Source organism: Xenopus laevis, chromosome 1L, assembly GCF_017654675.1.
Source record: "Xenopus laevis strain J_2021 chromosome 1L, Xenopus_laevis_v10.1, whole genome shotgun sequence".
NCBI classification, from domain to species: Eukaryota; Metazoa; Chordata; class Amphibia; order Anura; family Pipidae; genus Xenopus; species Xenopus laevis.
In genome coordinates this window covers 156,621,131-156,639,385 of record NC_054371.1, presented here as the reverse complement: position 1 = coordinate 156,639,385, position 18,255 = coordinate 156,621,131, and the positions used below count along the sequence as shown (strand labels likewise).

Below are 18,255 nucleotides of genomic sequence, written 5' to 3'. Positions count from 1 at the left end.
CGATTATAGTGCATTCAACCTGCAAGCTAATTATATGTAGCCGCAGTTAAAACTTCAGGAAGATTATGGTTTCTGCCCATGGGGCCACCAGCAGTCACACAGTATACTACTTTGATTTTATGAAACTAAAGCCAGAGATGATGGCATAGAATGTACAACAATATAGATTTATTAAGCTCTGCACATGAGAGACCTCCAGCATTCATGCCAAGCTGCAAGATCCCCCTCTTAAATATAAAGGGGCGTGTTTACCACAGTCAAGAAAACAATATTTACAAATGTTTCTTCAAAAAAAATATTTTAAAAATCCACTGATTTAGAGGTTGCTTTAAGGTACCAGTGGACCCAGGGCACACATTTCATCGGTGGGCCCCACATAGCCAAAAATTACTACTCTAAAGCAGGTGAACATAAATAAGCAATAAATAATAATAAGCAATAAATAAGCAGGCAATAAAGAAATGCTCTGTGATACTGAAGTAGACATCAAGGTCCAGGGGAGTCGTCCTGGCATTGGGATTGAATAAACTGTAATCACACCTCAAGAGGAAAAGAAACCGTTAAAATGCTTATGTTGTAGAGCTCTTCCAGATAAATTGAATGAGAGCTTTGTCATTTGAGGGATGCTTTAATCAAAGCTCCAACGGTGAGTCCCGTGTACTGGTGAGCCTGAGGCAAATGCACCTTTTGCCAAGTTTACTGAACGGTCTCCATCTAGGAGCACTTGTTGCAGAATCCAAGAAAGGTAATGAACGGTTAGGTCACTAATTTATAAATATGTCCAAATAAACAGATAGTAGGATGAGCAATTGAGACTGTAGTAAGTAAAGTAAAACCTCTATTTAAAATTTTACCATATAAATTTTAATACTGTGGTTCAGCCCATCTAGGAACCAATAATGAATCTGATCTACATGAGCTGTGGAGAACTAAGAGGACAATAGCAAGGAAATCTGAATAGGATAGGGCCTGATGATACAAAGACAAATATTGGGTTAAAGGGGTGGTTCACCTTCAAGTTAACCTTTAATATGTTATAGAATTGCTAAATCTAAGCAATTTTTCAATTGCCTGTCTTTTTTTTTTTTTTTTTTTATAGTTTTGGAATAATGTCTTCTTCTTCTGACTCTTTACAGCTTTCAAATGGGGGTCACTGACCCCATCTAAAAAACAAATGGTCAGTCAGGATACAGATTTATGGTTATTGCTACTTTTCTTTATAGAATGTGCTATTCTTTAGCAAACATGTTGAATATTTTTGCAGAGCTTCTGAACAAAATGTAAATAATTCAAAAACTAAAAACTGTCTGGTTGCTGGGCGCTGCTGAAAAATAGAAAAGAAAAAGGAATAAATAAACCCAATAACAAAAAAAAGTTAGTCAGGTGAAAATGGTCCATGTCTATTGTTAGAATGTGCTACCACTGCCTGATATGTGTTGCAGATCAGCTATAAAAAACAGACTGTATTAGAACAAATTAGAAGGTTCTGAAAAGGAAAGCAACATAAATCTGTGATGCAGAATGGCTGACAAGGTATAGCAGGGATGTACATGCTGTTGTTGAACTGTAATTGGCAGCATCATTCAGGTGAGAGGGATGGAATGATGAGAGCTAGATGTTACAGTTCAGCAAGAGCTCAAAGAGATCCGGTTAGGAATCTCTAAAGTAGAATACACAGAACAGAAGAGTTAAAAATGTACAATTAAACAATAAAATAGTGCGCACCATGTTAAAAAAGGTAAGATTGGCAAGTGGCCTCATTTAAAAGAGCTGTATAAAAACACAACACCCATCGTTCTATAATGCCAATATGCAACAAGGTACATTTTTCATAATATGTCATGTTCTTACTTTACAAATAAACACATGCACAACCATCCTTGCTTTGGGATACATTCATCAATAATCTCAAATTATTGTTTTTCACAATTTTATTATATAAAACAAAAGAAAAAATATCAGTGAACACTACATTGCAGATATGCCCTTTCTTATCTTCTTCTAGTTTCAGCCCCATTCCTGGCCAGGTGGTTCATCCCATTCTGAGGGGGGGTGGAGTGAAGGAGGCAGCTCACACAGAGGTGGCCAGCCAGGTGGCAATTGGTAGGTGGGTGGTTGAGAAACAGAATCACTTAAGAAAGAAAAATAAAAACAGTGTTAATGATGCAGCTGAAATGCAGGCTAATCAGTGAGAGAGAAAAAAAAAAAAAAAAAAAGCCATAAAGAGGTTTACAGGTTGATGCTTTGCAGCCTAGATTTTGCAATCTATTGAGTATCAGCAATATGGCCAAAGCACTACAACAGTGTAATGAAATTGTGATTGTCACTTGTATGTTGCAATATTAATTTGGTACAGCCAAATAATCGAAGAACTGTATGTACTGGTCATTAAAATGATACTGACACTAAAAAATGAATTTTAGCATATGAATGTACATTAAATGTTACCTATAGGTCATGTTGATCATTTTTTGTTGAGAGGTTTGTTTTTGTATATAATTGTTAGTTGAAGTTCCTAAGCCTGATACTCTGACTTTGCCAACCTGACTGTCCCATCTCAGCCTGTTAGTTACAGTTTCTAATGCTAACGGACTCCTGCTGCACAAATATGGCAGCCCCCTCATACAGGAACATGGGGGATCAGACAGGTAATGTAAAAGCATCATGCAAATACTTTATGGCAAAGTTAGAAGTAGCTTGCAAAGCCAATATTATTGGTACGGTACGGTGATCCACTTTATGGGTAAAAAGGTCCCCTGCTATTTGTCTATAATGTCCTCTAATGTACATTATAGTCATGTGACTTGTGCCTGCACTTTAGGATGGAACTGCTTTCTGGCAGGCTGTCATTTCTCCTACTTAATGTAACTGAATGTGTCTCAGTGGGACCTGGATTTTACCATGGAGTGTTGTTCTTATATCTACCAGGCAGCAGTTATCTTGTGTTAGGGAGCTGCTAACTGGTTACCTTCCCATTGTTATGTTGTTAGGCTGCTGGGGGGGGGAAGGGAGTGGGGTGCTATCACTCCAACTTGCAGCACAACAGTAAAGAGTCACTGAAGTTTATCAGAACACAAGTCACATGACTGGGGGCTCCTGGGAAACCGACAGTATCAAATCAGTAAAAAATCAGTTTCCTCTTTTGAGAATAGGATTTCAGTGCAGAATTCTGCTGGAGCAGCACTATCGACTGATGCGTTTTGAAAAAAAATTTTTTCCCATGACAGTATCTCTTTAACTAAGCAAAGAGAACAGAAAACAGGTTATATTATATATGAGGAAATGTGAAATCCCTGTTACCATCAGCTCATTTTTGTCCCCCTACCACCCCCACTGAAACTTTATGAGGGAGAGTAGGCGAGAGACAGCGAGGAAGAATTATAATACCTATAAGTTATAAGTGATAGAGTATGCAATTTGGCTCATTCTGCTCCAACAGCTCCCTCTGCTGTACTCACTTGTTACTGCACGCTTTCTTCTTCTTGGCTCTCTCTTCAAGCCATCTCTCTACATTGCAAGGGGGCAGTTGTCTTCTCTGCATCTCTCTTGCCCTTCTTTCTGCTGCAAGACAAAGTACTAAGCCATTAAACAATACAATTGTGACAAAACTGTGCTGGGGGGGGGGATAGTTCTGCCCACCAGGTATACTTAATGGGCAACAAGTAAAAAGGAGACAACAACAATTCTGCTAATTCCTGGCTATCCAAAATGCCCACATATTTATAGCTTGAATCATATCTGTCTGAACTCCTATAAACCTTTTGGTCTCAGATGTCTTAGCCTGGGGCAACATTACATATTATTAATGTAAGAATAGTTATGACAAAACCCTAAAACAGGATGAATTGTACTTGTCAAGCCAGTGGAGTTATTGATTGGAATTTAATAGAAGGAGTTCACAGCACAAAATATTTAAATAAACAGATAGATAGGGAAACTTTGGTTTAAGTAAATACACTGGTTTTGCACAAGTTCTGTGAATGCAGTAGTTTTGTTGTAACACATGAACAGTGCAGTAAAAGAGAAGAAATGAGGAGTCAAAAATTACCACTTATGTGCTCTATTGGAACAAATGGCCTCTGAGGAAGTAATATATATTAGCAATATATTGGGTTTGACAATTCAGGGAGCCTTGCACAACTAGTCTGGAGTAGGGTTACCAAACCATTTCAAAAGTCAGGGACAAATGTAATAAATGCATTTTTCAGGGCTGTGCTAACTGCATTTAAATTACATTCAAATCCCTTCTAGATGAATTTTCTATATGTCCTTCAATTGGTCTGGCAATCATAGCCTGAATTGCAGTTTCTGTAGGGACTTACTTAGCAGAGGCTGAACTAGGGGTTTACACGAAGCAGAGACACAGGGACGACATACAGGCCTCTGAGCCACTCAGATGGGCCTATATTAGGCTCTAAACATTTCAGCCCATCAGCCAATCGCCTTTACTTACAGGAGTTAAGCTTGAAGCATAAACCTTCCCTGTGGCCTGGTCTGGAGATGGTGGGCACATTAACATATCTACCCACCTTAGAACAACTGACCAGAACAAACACAAAAGAAAGAGTATGTTGCAATGGCTATAACAAATCGATCCGAAAAAATCATGTTAGAGATGGTTTCCTCTGTCCAGCCCATAATGGCTGATGACTCTCAGTCAAAGTTTAGTAAAAAAAACTATTCTATCCTGCACTAAGATAAGCTCAATGAAGTCGGCCAGCAGGAGATGTTGAGTGCGGTACGTTGGATCTTGCAGTGTGAATATCGCCCCATCGCCTTATTTCAGTAGACTGGAAGCTCAGTTGTATTGAGGTATTTTTAATAGCATTGAAAATAATGAACTTTGTGCAGGCTACAGCTTTTTATTAGTGCAGGGTAGAATGGATTTTTTTTTAGTGTTACAGTGCCTTTAAAGGACCAGTAACAGCAAAAATAAACTGGAAAAATGCATTTGTATGCGACACCAACACATTAAACTTTTTTTTTTTAAATTCGGGTAGTTTATTGAGTAGATAAAATAAGCAGTTTACAAAATAAAATCAAAATAAGGAAGAACAACATATTAAACTTTAAAGTCGCTAAGCCTTTATTAAGAAATAACAACGAAACCCCGCTTGCGCTCCTCTTCAGAAAAGGCGATCGGCGATCCATCGTACGGAGCTCCATTTCTCCCTCTGCCTTCCTTATAGGAGATAGCCAGGGAGGAGAAATCGAGCGCCACACGATGGATCAGTAAGTTTCAGTAAGTTAAGACTAAGTGATTTTAAAGTTTAATATGTGTTGGTGTCTTTTTTTCATATCATACTAACTAACCCACAAGCTTCTCTACCCCCCACTGTGAATCATTCTCTACAAATCTGGAAAAGGTAATCGGGATTCTTATCCCTTAATGTCTCCCGATCGCCCAGCTCTTTTCATACTTAACAACCCAGATTTTTCCCAGGGCTGCGAAAAGGGTGCCTTTATGTGGTGGCGATTAAATAATTTCTCAACTTTATACCGATTAACCCTTGAGCATAAATTGATCTCTATACAATCCTTAATGGAAAAATATCTTATGCCTAGTTCTGAAACCTTCAGATATGCTCAAATCCGTCACTATGTTTTGTCTCTGGTGGGGCAAGACCCTCAAAATTTACCTCCCCCCACTATTTTCTAAAGGTTATGTCTTCACACTCTCCCCTTTAAAGGGGCAATTTCCAGAATTTATGACATGTTAATTCACAACAGCCCCAGAAGGATCTGTGCTATATACTAAAATGGTAGGAAGAGCTACACATTACCCTAGAAGAAGATGACAGGCTAGACAGGTTCCAGGATATGACTACGTGCTCTCCAAGTATATTAATTCAGGAAACATCCCAGAAAGTCTTAACGAGATGGTATTTAGTTCCAGAAAAGATATCTAAGTGGTACCCGTCGGCACCGCCAACATGCTTCCATATTTGTGATCAAACAGGGTCTTTCTTACATGTTTGGTGGTCCTGCCCTAAGGCAGCACGATTCTGGACCAGAATCTTTACTATGACTGCAAGTGCTACAGGGTTAAATTTAAGTAAATCCCCTGCTATAGCACTCCTCCATGGGAGAGTGGCAGGTAGCAACAAATATGGTAGAAAGTTGATTAGTCACATCTTTTCAGCTGCTAAACAAACCATTGCCAAGGCATTGAAAACACCTCAACTTGATCTGAATCAAGTCAAAGCAAGACTGGATAATTACATGGCAATGGAGAAACTTACATTTGTAGCAAATGGGGAAATGGATAAGTTTCTTAAGATTTGGGATCTTTGAGCCAATATAGAGGTATAACACAGTGACTCCTGCTCCCATTGAAAGCATAGTATAGTCTTTTACTGAGGGTCTGCCCTGTACAGTGCCATGCTCTTTGATCTTTAAGTTAAGTTTAATGTGGACAAATACTTTCTATTCTTTCTTTTCTATCGGTTCTCTTTATTTCCTTTTCCTCACCTTTCTGTCCCTTTTTGGGTTTTTTTTTTCTTAATGGCAAAATAAGATCTGCTCAGTCTGCAGACAGCAATTGTGCGAGTAAAGACAATACTAAAGAGATGTAAAATTTCACGTGTTTATTTCTGTTTATTACAGCAATGCATAATGTAACGTATATACCTTTTTCTTTTTTCTTTTTTTTTGTACCACAGCAAAATGTCATATTCCTTACTGCCATTATGCCTTTGTTTTTTTTTTTCCTTTCTGTATGTTATTGCAAAACAAAAAAACTAAAAATAAATAAATAAAAAAGCCATTGCCAAAGCAGCAATTAAACATTTGAAGCAAAAATGGCTGATAGACAAGGCTGGAAAAAGGATGAGCCTAAACAAACATTATGTGAAAGAGACTTTGTGATAAAGTGTTTTCACTTACCTTCTACTTGACCCTTCAGAGCTTCCAGTTCCTCTACTGTCAGATGGGAAAAGCGGCAGCCAGGGCCAAAGTCACACTGACCTGAAAGAGGCAACTCATAATTTTAATAATGATACTTTAGTACTCATTGCAAGGACAAAAACATTAGTATAATCAATAGCAGCAGGCAGTGACATCACCAGCTAACCTTCAATTACATTGTATAGAGGGCACCGTACAAGAGCATTGCCATGTGCTGCCATCAGACAATCTTATTAAGGTGCTTCTAGGAGAAGGGCAAAATAAAGCAACCTATCTCACAGTGACAATGCATCCCATCATGCACTGCCTCATATTCATTACAAATATAATTAATGCCTAACGGTACCTCAACATGTTCTTATATAACAAGGGAGATGGTCTTTAATCAGAAATGGCATTGGAAACAACACTTAATTAACAAATAATTAATATACAACAGAGAAGAGCACTGGGACAGCAAAGTGCCTGAAAGCAATGAGCAATCAGTCAAGAGCCTTTAAGGTAGCACACAGTCAGTAATCATACATAGGTCATTTTTATTTGCATGTACTTACATGAATTGTACTCACACGCAGATGGTTGCTCGTGTGTTTCTGTGCAGTTCGGGTTTTTTTTGTGTTTCAGTACAGGACTTAATCACACTGAACCATCCAACCCAGGTGAGATGCAACAAGCAGCGTTCCATTTCAGTTTGATGGTACAGTGTAGTGCAGTGGGTATATAGACATAAATGGGCTCCGTTAACTCTTATTCCCTTGTGGTGGAACAAAGCAGGTTAAAGGAGCAGTAACACCAACGAAAAAAAGTGTATCAAAGTAATTTAAATATCACTTAATGTTGCTCTGCACTGGTAAAACTGGTGTGTTTGCTTCAGAAACACAACTATAGTTTATATAATAAGCTACTTTTTAGTCATGGGGCAGCCATTCAGGCTGGAAAAAAGGCACAGGTTGCATAGCACATAACAGACAAGACACCATTGTATTGGACAGAGCTTATCCATTATCTGCTATGTAACCTGTGCCTTTTCTCCTTATTTCCAGCCTGAATGTCTGTCCCCGTTGCTACACAGCAGCTTGTTTATATAAACTATAGTAGTGTTTCTGAAGCAAACAAACAGGTTTTTGTGAACAGTATATATTACTTTAAAACACAAATTTCTTGGTGTTATTGTCCCTTTAAGAACAGCAATGGTTACGGGATATACTATGTGATTGTACCAGCTACTAAGCCACATTACACACAGTGCAGTTGTTACAGGCAACCACTGCACATTGTACAGTAACAATAATAGTTACCCTAGAGCAGTGCACATTGTACAGTAACAATAATAGTTACCCTAGAACAGTGCACATTGTACAGTAACAATAATAGTTACCCTAGAACAGTGCACATGGGGGCGTATTTATCAACACTGGAGACAAACATCAACAGTGATATTGCCCATAGCAACCAATCAGCAATTAGATTTGAACAGTCACTTACAAGTCAGAAGACAGACACAAAAATCAGCTTGGTTGCTATGGGCAACATCACCGGTGTTGATAAATATGGTGTAAACAATGGCTACAAGTAAAATGTATTAAAGTATAATTGTGCTACTGACTTGGCCAATTAATCAGTGCACATTCCCTGGGCCCCTGTCTAAGTAATTCAGTATATATGCAAGTGCATTTGTTAACAAAGACAGGGGTTTTTAGTTACAAAGTTATGATCATAAAGTTGAAAAGCCACCATACCATGTCAAGTAAACCCCACACGGTGGTCCCTAACTTGTTTCAAGCAATTCAAGCACATTATATAAGGAGGACAGGGACTACTGGCAACTGCAGCACCTTGTACAACAAGGACAGTGGCTTTTGGAGACCCTGCGTATTACACAGATAAAATTAGATAACGACAGCCCCGTGACGGTCATTCTCGTGTGGATAACAGATAACACCATTATGTTCTACAGAGCTTATCTGCTATCTGCTGTGTAAACTGAGCCTTTTCTACTTTGAATGGCTGCCCCCATTGCTACACAGCAGTTTATTTATATAAACAATAGTAGTGTTACTGAAGCAAACACAGCAGTTTTACCAGTGCAGGGCAACACTGCATTATATTTTTATTACTTTAAAACACTTTCATGTTTTGGTGTTACTATTCTTTTTTAGGTATGAAGATCCAAATTATGGGAAGATCAGTTACCCTAAAGATCCCAGGTCCCGAGTATTCTGGATAACAAGTCCCATACCAGTACTAAAGAATGCTACTTACCTTTAAACAAAACATGGATTGTTTGTCCATTTATAGCAATATATGAAAAAATAATCAATGTTTTGTTTAAAGGGAAGGGCATTTATAGTAGCAAATAATGCACAAAATGTCAAAGGGGTTGTTTTCCTTTAATTTACCTTTTAGTAAGATGTAGACAGTGTTATTCTGAGACAATTTACAGTTGGTTTTCATTTGTTTTTACATGTCGTTTTTTAGTTATTTAGCTTTTTATTAAGCAGCTCTCCAGTTTGCAAATTTAGTGGTCTGATTGCTAGGCTCCAAATTTCCCTAAGAACCATGCATCAATTTGAATAAGAGACTGGAATATGAATAGAAAGTGCCTGAATAGAAAGAGGAGTAATAAAAAGTAGCAATAACAATTATAAAGTATTTTTTTTAAATTGGGGTTAGTGACTCCCATTTTAAAACTGGAAAGAGCAAGAAGAAAGTTGTACCCCGGTTATCATATATATGCAGAGGACCTCTTATTGTTGACTGTATGAATTTTGTGATCACAGCCTCATTTCACCCCCACCTAATGCTTTACAATTAAGTGGTGAGCAAAACTTTTCCTTTTGCAATATAGGAAATGGAGTGTTATCAAACACCTTTAGAAGAGGAGAGGAAAGAGTATTACCACACTGTATAAATCTCCTGCAAAGTTTCTTGGTTTGTTCTTCTGCAAGGACCTCCGAAGCATCTGTGAAAGGCAAGAGAAGAGGCAGATATTAAACGTGTCGGTTACCAACCTAAACCTTGTATTAACGGGTATTTTTGTGCATAGTGACATCGACAATCTTGCATGGTCTTTGAAAATTGCAAAAATGATATTTGGAGCACACGCCTGCACTTTCATACCACTCTCCTGTTCTCACACCTACATATGAATATCAATCAAATCAGGCCACTAGGAGGAGGCTCATCTGCTCCAGCTCAGAGAGGGTGTAGGACTAATGCAATTCATCACTGGGCTCACATAAGCAAACACTTGTACATGCCACATGTTACTGCTTCAATTAGATAACATGCACATATACACACACATATGTATATTTATATATATTCAAACATAGTTTAGAGCATAGTGTGGCTTTCAGTACTAGAAATGCTGTGCTCTGAAGTGCTAGCATTGGGGTTACCGTACTGTACACCCCTATGGCTTCAGAGCAAGAAGTGGGGCAGCCATATACAGGTCTGTCTTGTATAGTATTCCACAATAGCACCGTGAGCCAGACTGATCCTGTACAAGGGCAATACACTTTGGGGTCTATTTATCTTGCTGTGTAAAAAGTGGGGTGAAAGGTTACCGGCGATGTTGCTCATAGCAACCAATCAGATCTTTTGTCTTTGTTTTCTAACTGTTGAAATGTAATGGCTGGTTGTTTGCTCTGGGTAACATCACCTGTAATGCTTCTCCCACAGCCTGATAAATAGGTTTTTCCCTATTGTTCCCTGTGTTTGGATGGACAGTGTGAATGTAGGAAGGGACAAATGAGACGAGACCAGGGACACAAGACCCTGTAAGTGGGGCCAGCAGCTCTCTAGCAGCCCCCAGAATCCTCCTGCAGCTTTTGTCTGTCACTGTATAGTAGGATCAGTAGTATATGTAAGTTGGGCTAACTTTACACACAATATAGCATAAACGTTGCCGCATGAGAGACGAATCCTTTGGAGACACAGAGCATGTCATGAGGGACGCAGGAAGTGCTCTCACCTCTGAACGTATCAAACCAGGCCTTTTTGCTCCGCTGGTGCTGCACGCCATTCAGGTGCTTCTTGCGGTTGTGTAAATTGTCCTGAAAAGAGCGATCGCAGTAGTCGCAGAAATATCGCCTCCCCATTGCCTCAGCAGAGCCTGCTCGACCCACTCAGGAACGGCTGCGCTTAACATTTACTTATACACCGACCCAACTGGGAACCTGCTCTGCCATTCCCATAATCCTCACTGAGTGAGACCCGGGGGCGCATGCGCATTAGATAAAGCCGACGCAGAGAGATTGCGGCAAGGTAGTGGCTAGTTCCTATCCTCGGAAAGGACTTGACGTCACGGTCATGTGATCCTACCATGTGACCGCTCCACTGCGGTTTAACTATTAGTGAGCGGCAAATTCGAACATGGGAAAGTGGTAATGGGTTCTAGTGGCGGCTGCGGACTCTTGACAGGACCTGCAACTAAATCCCCGAAGTTGCCAACTTGTATTGTAGGCAAATGCTACCTTAGGTTTTGAGCAGTTCATTGTGTAGCTGGATGTTTGTAGGGGATGAAGGGATCAGTGTGCCTCTGAATTTTTATGGGGTATGGCTTCTTAGATGAACCCCAAACACGTATGCTCATTTCATTTAAAGGAAAAGTAAAGATACCAAAGTCATTTATTGCCAATAGATTAGCTGCAATAGTGTAAGCTATAGCACTATATTTATTCTGTAGAATGCTTTACCATACTTGAGTAAACCGCTCTAGAGGCTCTTTGTTTGTTTAGGATAGCAGCTGCAATATTAGCTTGGTGTGACATCACTTCCTGAGTCTCTCCGTGCTCACTCATAGCTCTGAGCTCAGATTACAGCAGAGAGGGGAGGGGGGAAAGGGAGAGGAGCAAACTCAAGCACAAGCCCTGGAGATTTATGCTGAAAACAGGAAATCTGATACAGAAGCCCATGTGTACACAATAAAAGGAAAGAAATGCAGTGTTTCTTTTGACATAGGAATCGGAAGCATTATTTTGATGGTTTACTGGTGTGTTTATATAGACCTTTCTGATAAAGCTTACTTAGTTGTAGCCCTTTCTTCTCCTTTAAGGCACTAGCCATTAGGGATGCACCAAATCCACTTTTTTGGATTTGTTTGAACCCCGGAATCCTTTGCGAAAGATTCAGCCGATTACAGAACGGTATCCGAACCCTAATTTGCATATGCAAATTATGGGTGGGAAGGGGAAAACATTTTTTACTTCCTTGTTTTGTGACAAAAAGTCACGTGATTTCCCTCCTCGCCCCTAATTTACATATGCAAAATATGATTCGGTTCGGCCGAATCCTGCTTAAAAAGGCCAAATGCGGAACCAAATCCTGGATTCGGTGCATCCCTACTATCCATATGGAGTGTCTGTTTCCCTCTGCAAATTTACTGATGACTTTATTGCCTCCTGAACTGAACCAACTGTGATAGGAAAATCAGTTCTACTGGAGACGCCATGTGCTGTATAAAGGATAATAATGATGTTTCTTTCCCCCCAGGCTCCTCTCTATGCAACCTCTCAGTTGGTCTGGTTCCCTTATTCAGCTATTGACCATCTCCGGCAGGCTCTGGGCGAGAATGAAAGTAACCGGGACAATCAGGCTGTGAGTTCTCTGCTGTCCTCCCTGTCTCATGTTAAAGGGGTTGTTCACCTTTAAATGAACTTTTACTATGATGTAGAGAGTGATATTCTGAGACAATTTGCTTTTCATTTATTATTATTTGTGGATTTTCAGTTATTTAGCTTTTTATTCAGCAGCTCTCGAGTTTGCAGTTTCAGCCATCTGGTTGCTAGGGTCCAAATTACCCTTAGCAACCATGCATTGATTTGAATAAGAGACTGGGATATGAATAGGAGAGGACCTTAATAATAAAAAGTAGCAATAACAATACATTTGTAGCTTTACTGAGCATTTGTTTTTTAGATGGGGGTCAGTGAAAACTAGAAAGAGTCAGAAGTAAAAGGCAAATAACTTAAAAACTATGAGAAATAAATGTCGATGACCAATTGAAAAGTTGTTTAGAATTGGCCATTCTATAACATGCTAAAAGTGATCTTAAAGGTGAACCACCCCTTTAAGCACTTCTGTTCAGGCTTCAAACAGTTCTAGCATTTTTATATTCAACTTTTCTTTAAAGAGGAGAAAATGTAAAATCACTGGGTACTGCCAAGTTGTTGGGGGGCCCCCCAGTTGTTCCAATCACTGATCCCCTGTATAGTCATCCCTCTTATATCCATTTGCACCAGACACAATGAACTGTCTCTAAAAGAACATTTCTAGGTATTTATTCTGCACACGGATGTGAGTAAAAGGGGTTTATTGACTGATACTAAACCGTTCTCTCTCTCTCTTGTTCATTTCTGCAAATTCTGGGCAAACTCCAGAGGAAGTTGGATGAATATTTTGAGAAGCTGAAGTAAGCCACCAACGACTACAAAAAGAAGCCGCTACGGTCGTAAAGCTGCTCATTTATATACAGATGGAAACCAGGCCCCCGTGTTTATAATTCAGAATGTCATTAGTTTTCTGTTTTGTACAAAAAATAAATAAAAATAAACTATTTTGTATGATGTTTCTATATTTGTCCATTTGTGGGATGTTTAATTATCAGATCTCAACCCCCTGTCACATGTCCTACTGAATATATAGATCTATACACTGTGTTTGGATTTGCTGTTTGATTATTTTTCCTGCTTAGATCTGATACCCGAAATATGCTCCCTTGCTCATTCTTTGAGAGGTGGACTAGTCTGGCCAATGGACTGTACAAGAGCAGGGAGCTGATCAGTGGCTACTTCAGTCAAGGGTCCATTTCAAACCTGGCCAGATACATATGGCTGAGTTTCAATCAGATATGAATTGGGTTGGCATATCACCAGACTTACCAGTAATATAGCAGCCGAGACTGGGACCAGTGTTACACATTTAACCAGCAGTGTATTTGCTCATAAATTTATAATTCCCTAACGTACCACCCCTGTCCTGTCCCTCCCCAGTCCCTGCCTCCAGCTCTGCTTCTTGCCCTTCTTCCTATAATGCCCCGCTCGCATATTGACCATATTTTCTCCCAAACCACCCCCTCATTGTCCCTCCCCTTTCTGTACAGCCAGATTTTTTTTTCCAAAATGGTGACAACCCTAGATATTGGTCAGGCAGGACCTTCTGAGGGCCCATGTATGATAATGTCCCTGGCACAGCACAAACCCAGTATAATGCCTCTTCCAAGCTGACTGGACTGTGCTGGCACCCAGCCTAAATCAGTGAAATGGACTGTGAAAACCTGTTGGTGGCACCAACTCCCACAAGCAGCGTCTCCTATTTCCCCTACTTCTGTATGTCAGTGGGCATGGGTATTCTACTACTACTTAATTCTAAAGCATGGGGGGGCAACACCATGCAGCAGGGAGGCAGCAAGATCAACATGTGATTCCTTAAAGGCCTGGGCCCAACAGAACTGAGACGCTTGATACGGCTGTACCCTGCAATTACATAAACTTAACCCTTGTCTCTTAAAAGGCAAGTTAATCCAGGACTAAACATAAACTGTATGGATCAATATCAGGGCAGAGGGGCTGCTGTACTGCCTCTCAGCCGTGTCATTGGTGAAGTTACATCCCCCACTTCAGCAGAAAAAACTTACCTGGTGACTCCTCTTCCCATTTTCCCAAAGGGAGTGATATGTGCAGTGAACCTCTAGGGAGCAGGGTACTATGGTAAAATATTCACTACGAATCAAAATTTAGAGTAAATTATGTAAGTCTTACTTTGGCCCAGGGCTCCTTGAATTTCCAGTGGCCATTAATATCCCAACTGTTATCAGTAGACCAATCACGGGATGGACTGATGCCCAATGAAACATCACACAGACCTGCCCTTCCTCTGCCCAAATAATACCAAAGGACACTTTAATCATGGGACAAACGTCTTCTAATGACAGTGGCATGTTTATGGGTCAGCTCTTTCTAGACCCAATGAGTCAGTTTCTCCTTGGCCCAAAGGATATTAATGGCAGTGACATGTATATCCAAGTCCCTGCTAGGCCCAAAATAACATATTAATAAGTCAGCACCTTCTGAACCCAGTCTCATAATGTACTAATCTCAGTGATATGTTTATATACACTATATATCATTTGTATGTGATTGATTGAGCAATACTCTGACATCAGTGCAGATCAGTAGGACTGGCTCCAGACATGGCTTATCCCCATTTTATATTTCTTCATCCTTAGCATCTTCTTTCACCAATTTCTCCCATCCTTGCCTCTTGATTCCACCTTCACTTTTCAGTGACCCTTTTCCCTTGCACTAGAGGTCTCCCTCCTCTGTAATGTTCCCTGGCAATACTATAGAACTATAAAAAATGCAAGAACACCAATGAAATGTGTATTAACATATTTATTTATAAATTGAATGTTATATTCATGCATTTTAGATTAAATTGGGAAGGACTCACATCCATTAGCTTCAAGTTTTAGTGTAAAAGGGATCTTCCTATTTAGTAGTTGATCCAGAGGAAGGCAAAAACCCCATCTGAAGCCAGAGCCAATTTGCCTCAGAGGGGGAAAAATTCCTTCCTGACTCCCAAAGGGCAATCGGACAAGTCCCTGGATCAACTTGTACTATGAGTTTATGTCAGTATCAGTACTAAGAGTTTATGTCAGGGTTTAGAGTAGGAGATGTGACTGGTTGTTGAGTGGAAGGCCTGAGAGGATAGAATTTAGAAAGGAAACAATTTGAACAGGAGAAATCACTGAGGAATTAGTGTTAGGAGATTGCGGGGGGGGGCAAAATAAAAAAGTGGAGAAGAGAAGCCTCTGTGTAGGGGGCATCATTTTAGTGTGTGCTGTGTGGTGGTGACTAAATGTCTTGGTATTGGTGGAATGGAAGAACCAATGGAGGTGCAGGTAGAAGGGCAAGGAGTAAAAGATATTTTAAAGAGGAGAAACTCTTGATGATCTGTAAATAAAAGAAGATATTGGTGGAGGTGTGTTAGCACAAGGACAGAGCTTGCGGGTCGAGGTAAAATATGGGATAAGGGCTGGTGGTGGAGCTAAAATTAAATGAAAAGTCCTTGGATGGAGATGTGGTAATTGGATACTAATGAAAACTAAGGTCCTAATAGTGGAGCTATGGTGTTTGAAAATGTGAATGCTGCTAGTGGAGCTGTAGAGGTGGATATGAATGTTGTATTTACGGTTCTGTGAAATGTAGATGCTTAAGGCAAGATGTTGGAGTTTGTAGTAGTCTGCAAAAAAAGGAAGATGGATGGAACTATGAGGTAGAGATGTGTGTGGGTGGAGTGATGTAAACTGTAGCAAAGACACCACTGGTGGAGATGTGGTAGTCTGAAAAGAATATTGTCATGGAGCTACAGAAGGAAATAAAGTCCCTGCTGGTGTAGGTACAGGAATCTTGAAGTTTCCACTTGCTGAACTGCATCAGCTTGAAAGGAGATGTTGCTGGTGGAGCTGCAGACGCCACTGGATCTGTATGAGAAAAACATATCAGTCAGTAATAGATCATCATTAATTCTCATTCAGAGGCATGGCATTTATGCACAATCCTTATTCAGTAGGGGTTCCAACATGTTAGGGAGTTTTTCTCCCAGGCTGATGCTCCTTTTAGAAATAAATGCACTGGCTTTGGGAATAGAAAATAATGCCCGAGCCTTCTCAATCGCATTCTACCCTGTTGTGTTATTGTGCGGCTGCTGCAGTGAGACTTATGTCCATTAGCACAGAAAACCTTGACTCAGCCCCTACTGCCTGGTGTGTTTATTTGCTTCACACATGGGGAGGATTATGACCAAGAAATGTAAACTTAAGCATCTTCTAGCCGGAACCCACCTCTTGTGCACAGTGAGGATTTGGGTCCTACCAATGTAGACAAACACCAGACAGCAGGGGATCAAATTGCTATTTGTCTACCAGCTGGGAACCATTGTACAGGGATACTGAATGGAGATGGGACCTTACCCTGTGGATGTTTCTTTTTCCTCGGCTGTGATTCAGGAAACTCATTCTGGGCTGTTGATGTTATTGGCCACAAGATCAATAACAGGAGAAGCCCTCCAGGGCCATTTGCAGAGCTGCATCTTGTTCTGCAGATGTCTGACAAGCACACCACAGCTGTTTCAGGGTCCAGAGAGCTATTCCCTTCAGTCCTGTATAGGGAAAAATCATATTTGTAATTCATGAATACTAATTAGAGCTTGTGTATGATTCATAAACAAAAAAATAAAGACTGAAGACCAAATGCAAATTGTCTTAGAACTCCATTGTCACCATTATACTAAAATATAATATTAAACTAAAGTACCCATTAACATGTTTATTATTCCCAGTGCCATTATAATAAAACCAACTCTTGCAACTGTTGAGTTACACTGTGTGTGTCAGAAACAGCCAGGAATCAAACCTTGGTCCCTGTTGTTGGGAGGTTCTGCATTACCAGGGTGAGCCACTGGAGGATCTCTGTCCTCATGTTAGACACTGCTCTGGACAGACTTGAAATATATTCTTTCTCCCCTGCCTCATTATCCACATGTGTCTTCCATTCCCAATTAATGACCCTTTATAAGCCTGTCCCTGCCTTAAGATCCTGGCTTGATTATCTGAGCTCCTGAGCCCGATCCAGCCCCTTACTTGCGATTCCTGATTCCTGACTCCTGACTCCTGTGTCCCCTGCCTGGTTCCTGTGTTCCCTGCCTCGACTCCTGATTCCTGTTCCCACCTGGTTCCTAATTCCTTTCTCTGTGGATTCCCTGGTTTGACCTTTGGCCTGTTATCTCGACCCTGCTTGAACGCTGCCTGCCTTTGACCTTGCCTTCTCTTTGGACCTTGCTTGCCTGCCCAGACCTTCTCCGCCTGTTTATTGGACTTTGCTTTGCCTTTACCCAGGTTGTATCTTTCAGTTTATACTGTTATTGATATTTCATTCATCTCCATTAAAAACTCCTTTATCATAACATGGCTTTTGCTGTTGCAGTAAATGTGTATCACCTGGATTATCCAGCATATAGGCTCCATTCATCAGCACCCAAACCTGACAGTGTGATGGTGCAGTTGTATCAAATATAATGGATTCCATCACCTTTCTTGGCCGATGGGTTCTGCAGAGTCAGGAGATGTTCTTCAATCTCAGCCCTGATGATCTTCTTAGGTGGCAGTTGGATGATGAATGGGTGCTGCAGGAGTTCTTCAGCACTCCCTCTCTCCGTAGGATCCTTCTTTAGACAGGACTCCAAGAAGGACACAAAACGTTGTGACCTGGAAAAAAAGATATTTTAGCTTTAGCTAGCAAAAAAACCTCCCCAGATTATTATTTCCAGATTCCAGAAGCTTTTACC

At 40.3% G+C, this 18,255-nt stretch overlaps 1 protein-coding gene and 1 long non-coding RNA gene across 2 annotated transcripts; one reads left to right on the top strand and one right to left on the bottom strand.

Moving 5' to 3' along the window:
* Positions 1–1,913: 1,913 nt before the first annotated feature.
* On the bottom strand, positions 1,914–11,141 carry zmat5.L (zinc finger, matrin-type 5 L homeolog). The gene is given in 5 exon segments (NM_001093865.3): positions 1,914–2,131; positions 3,459–3,561; positions 6,886–6,966; positions 9,806–9,868; positions 10,883–11,141. Coding segments are annotated over 5 exon segments (498 nt in total). The 5' UTR covers positions 11,010–11,141; the 3' UTR covers positions 1,914–2,007.
* Positions 11,142–11,250: 109 nt separating this feature from the next.
* Positions 11,251–13,465, top strand: LOC108715381. Its single transcript, XR_001935505.2, has 3 exons — positions 11,251–11,369; positions 12,403–12,507; positions 13,290–13,465. It is a non-coding gene; the product is annotated as an uncharacterized LOC108715381 (long non-coding RNA).
* Positions 13,466–18,255: the final 4,790 nt, after the last annotated feature.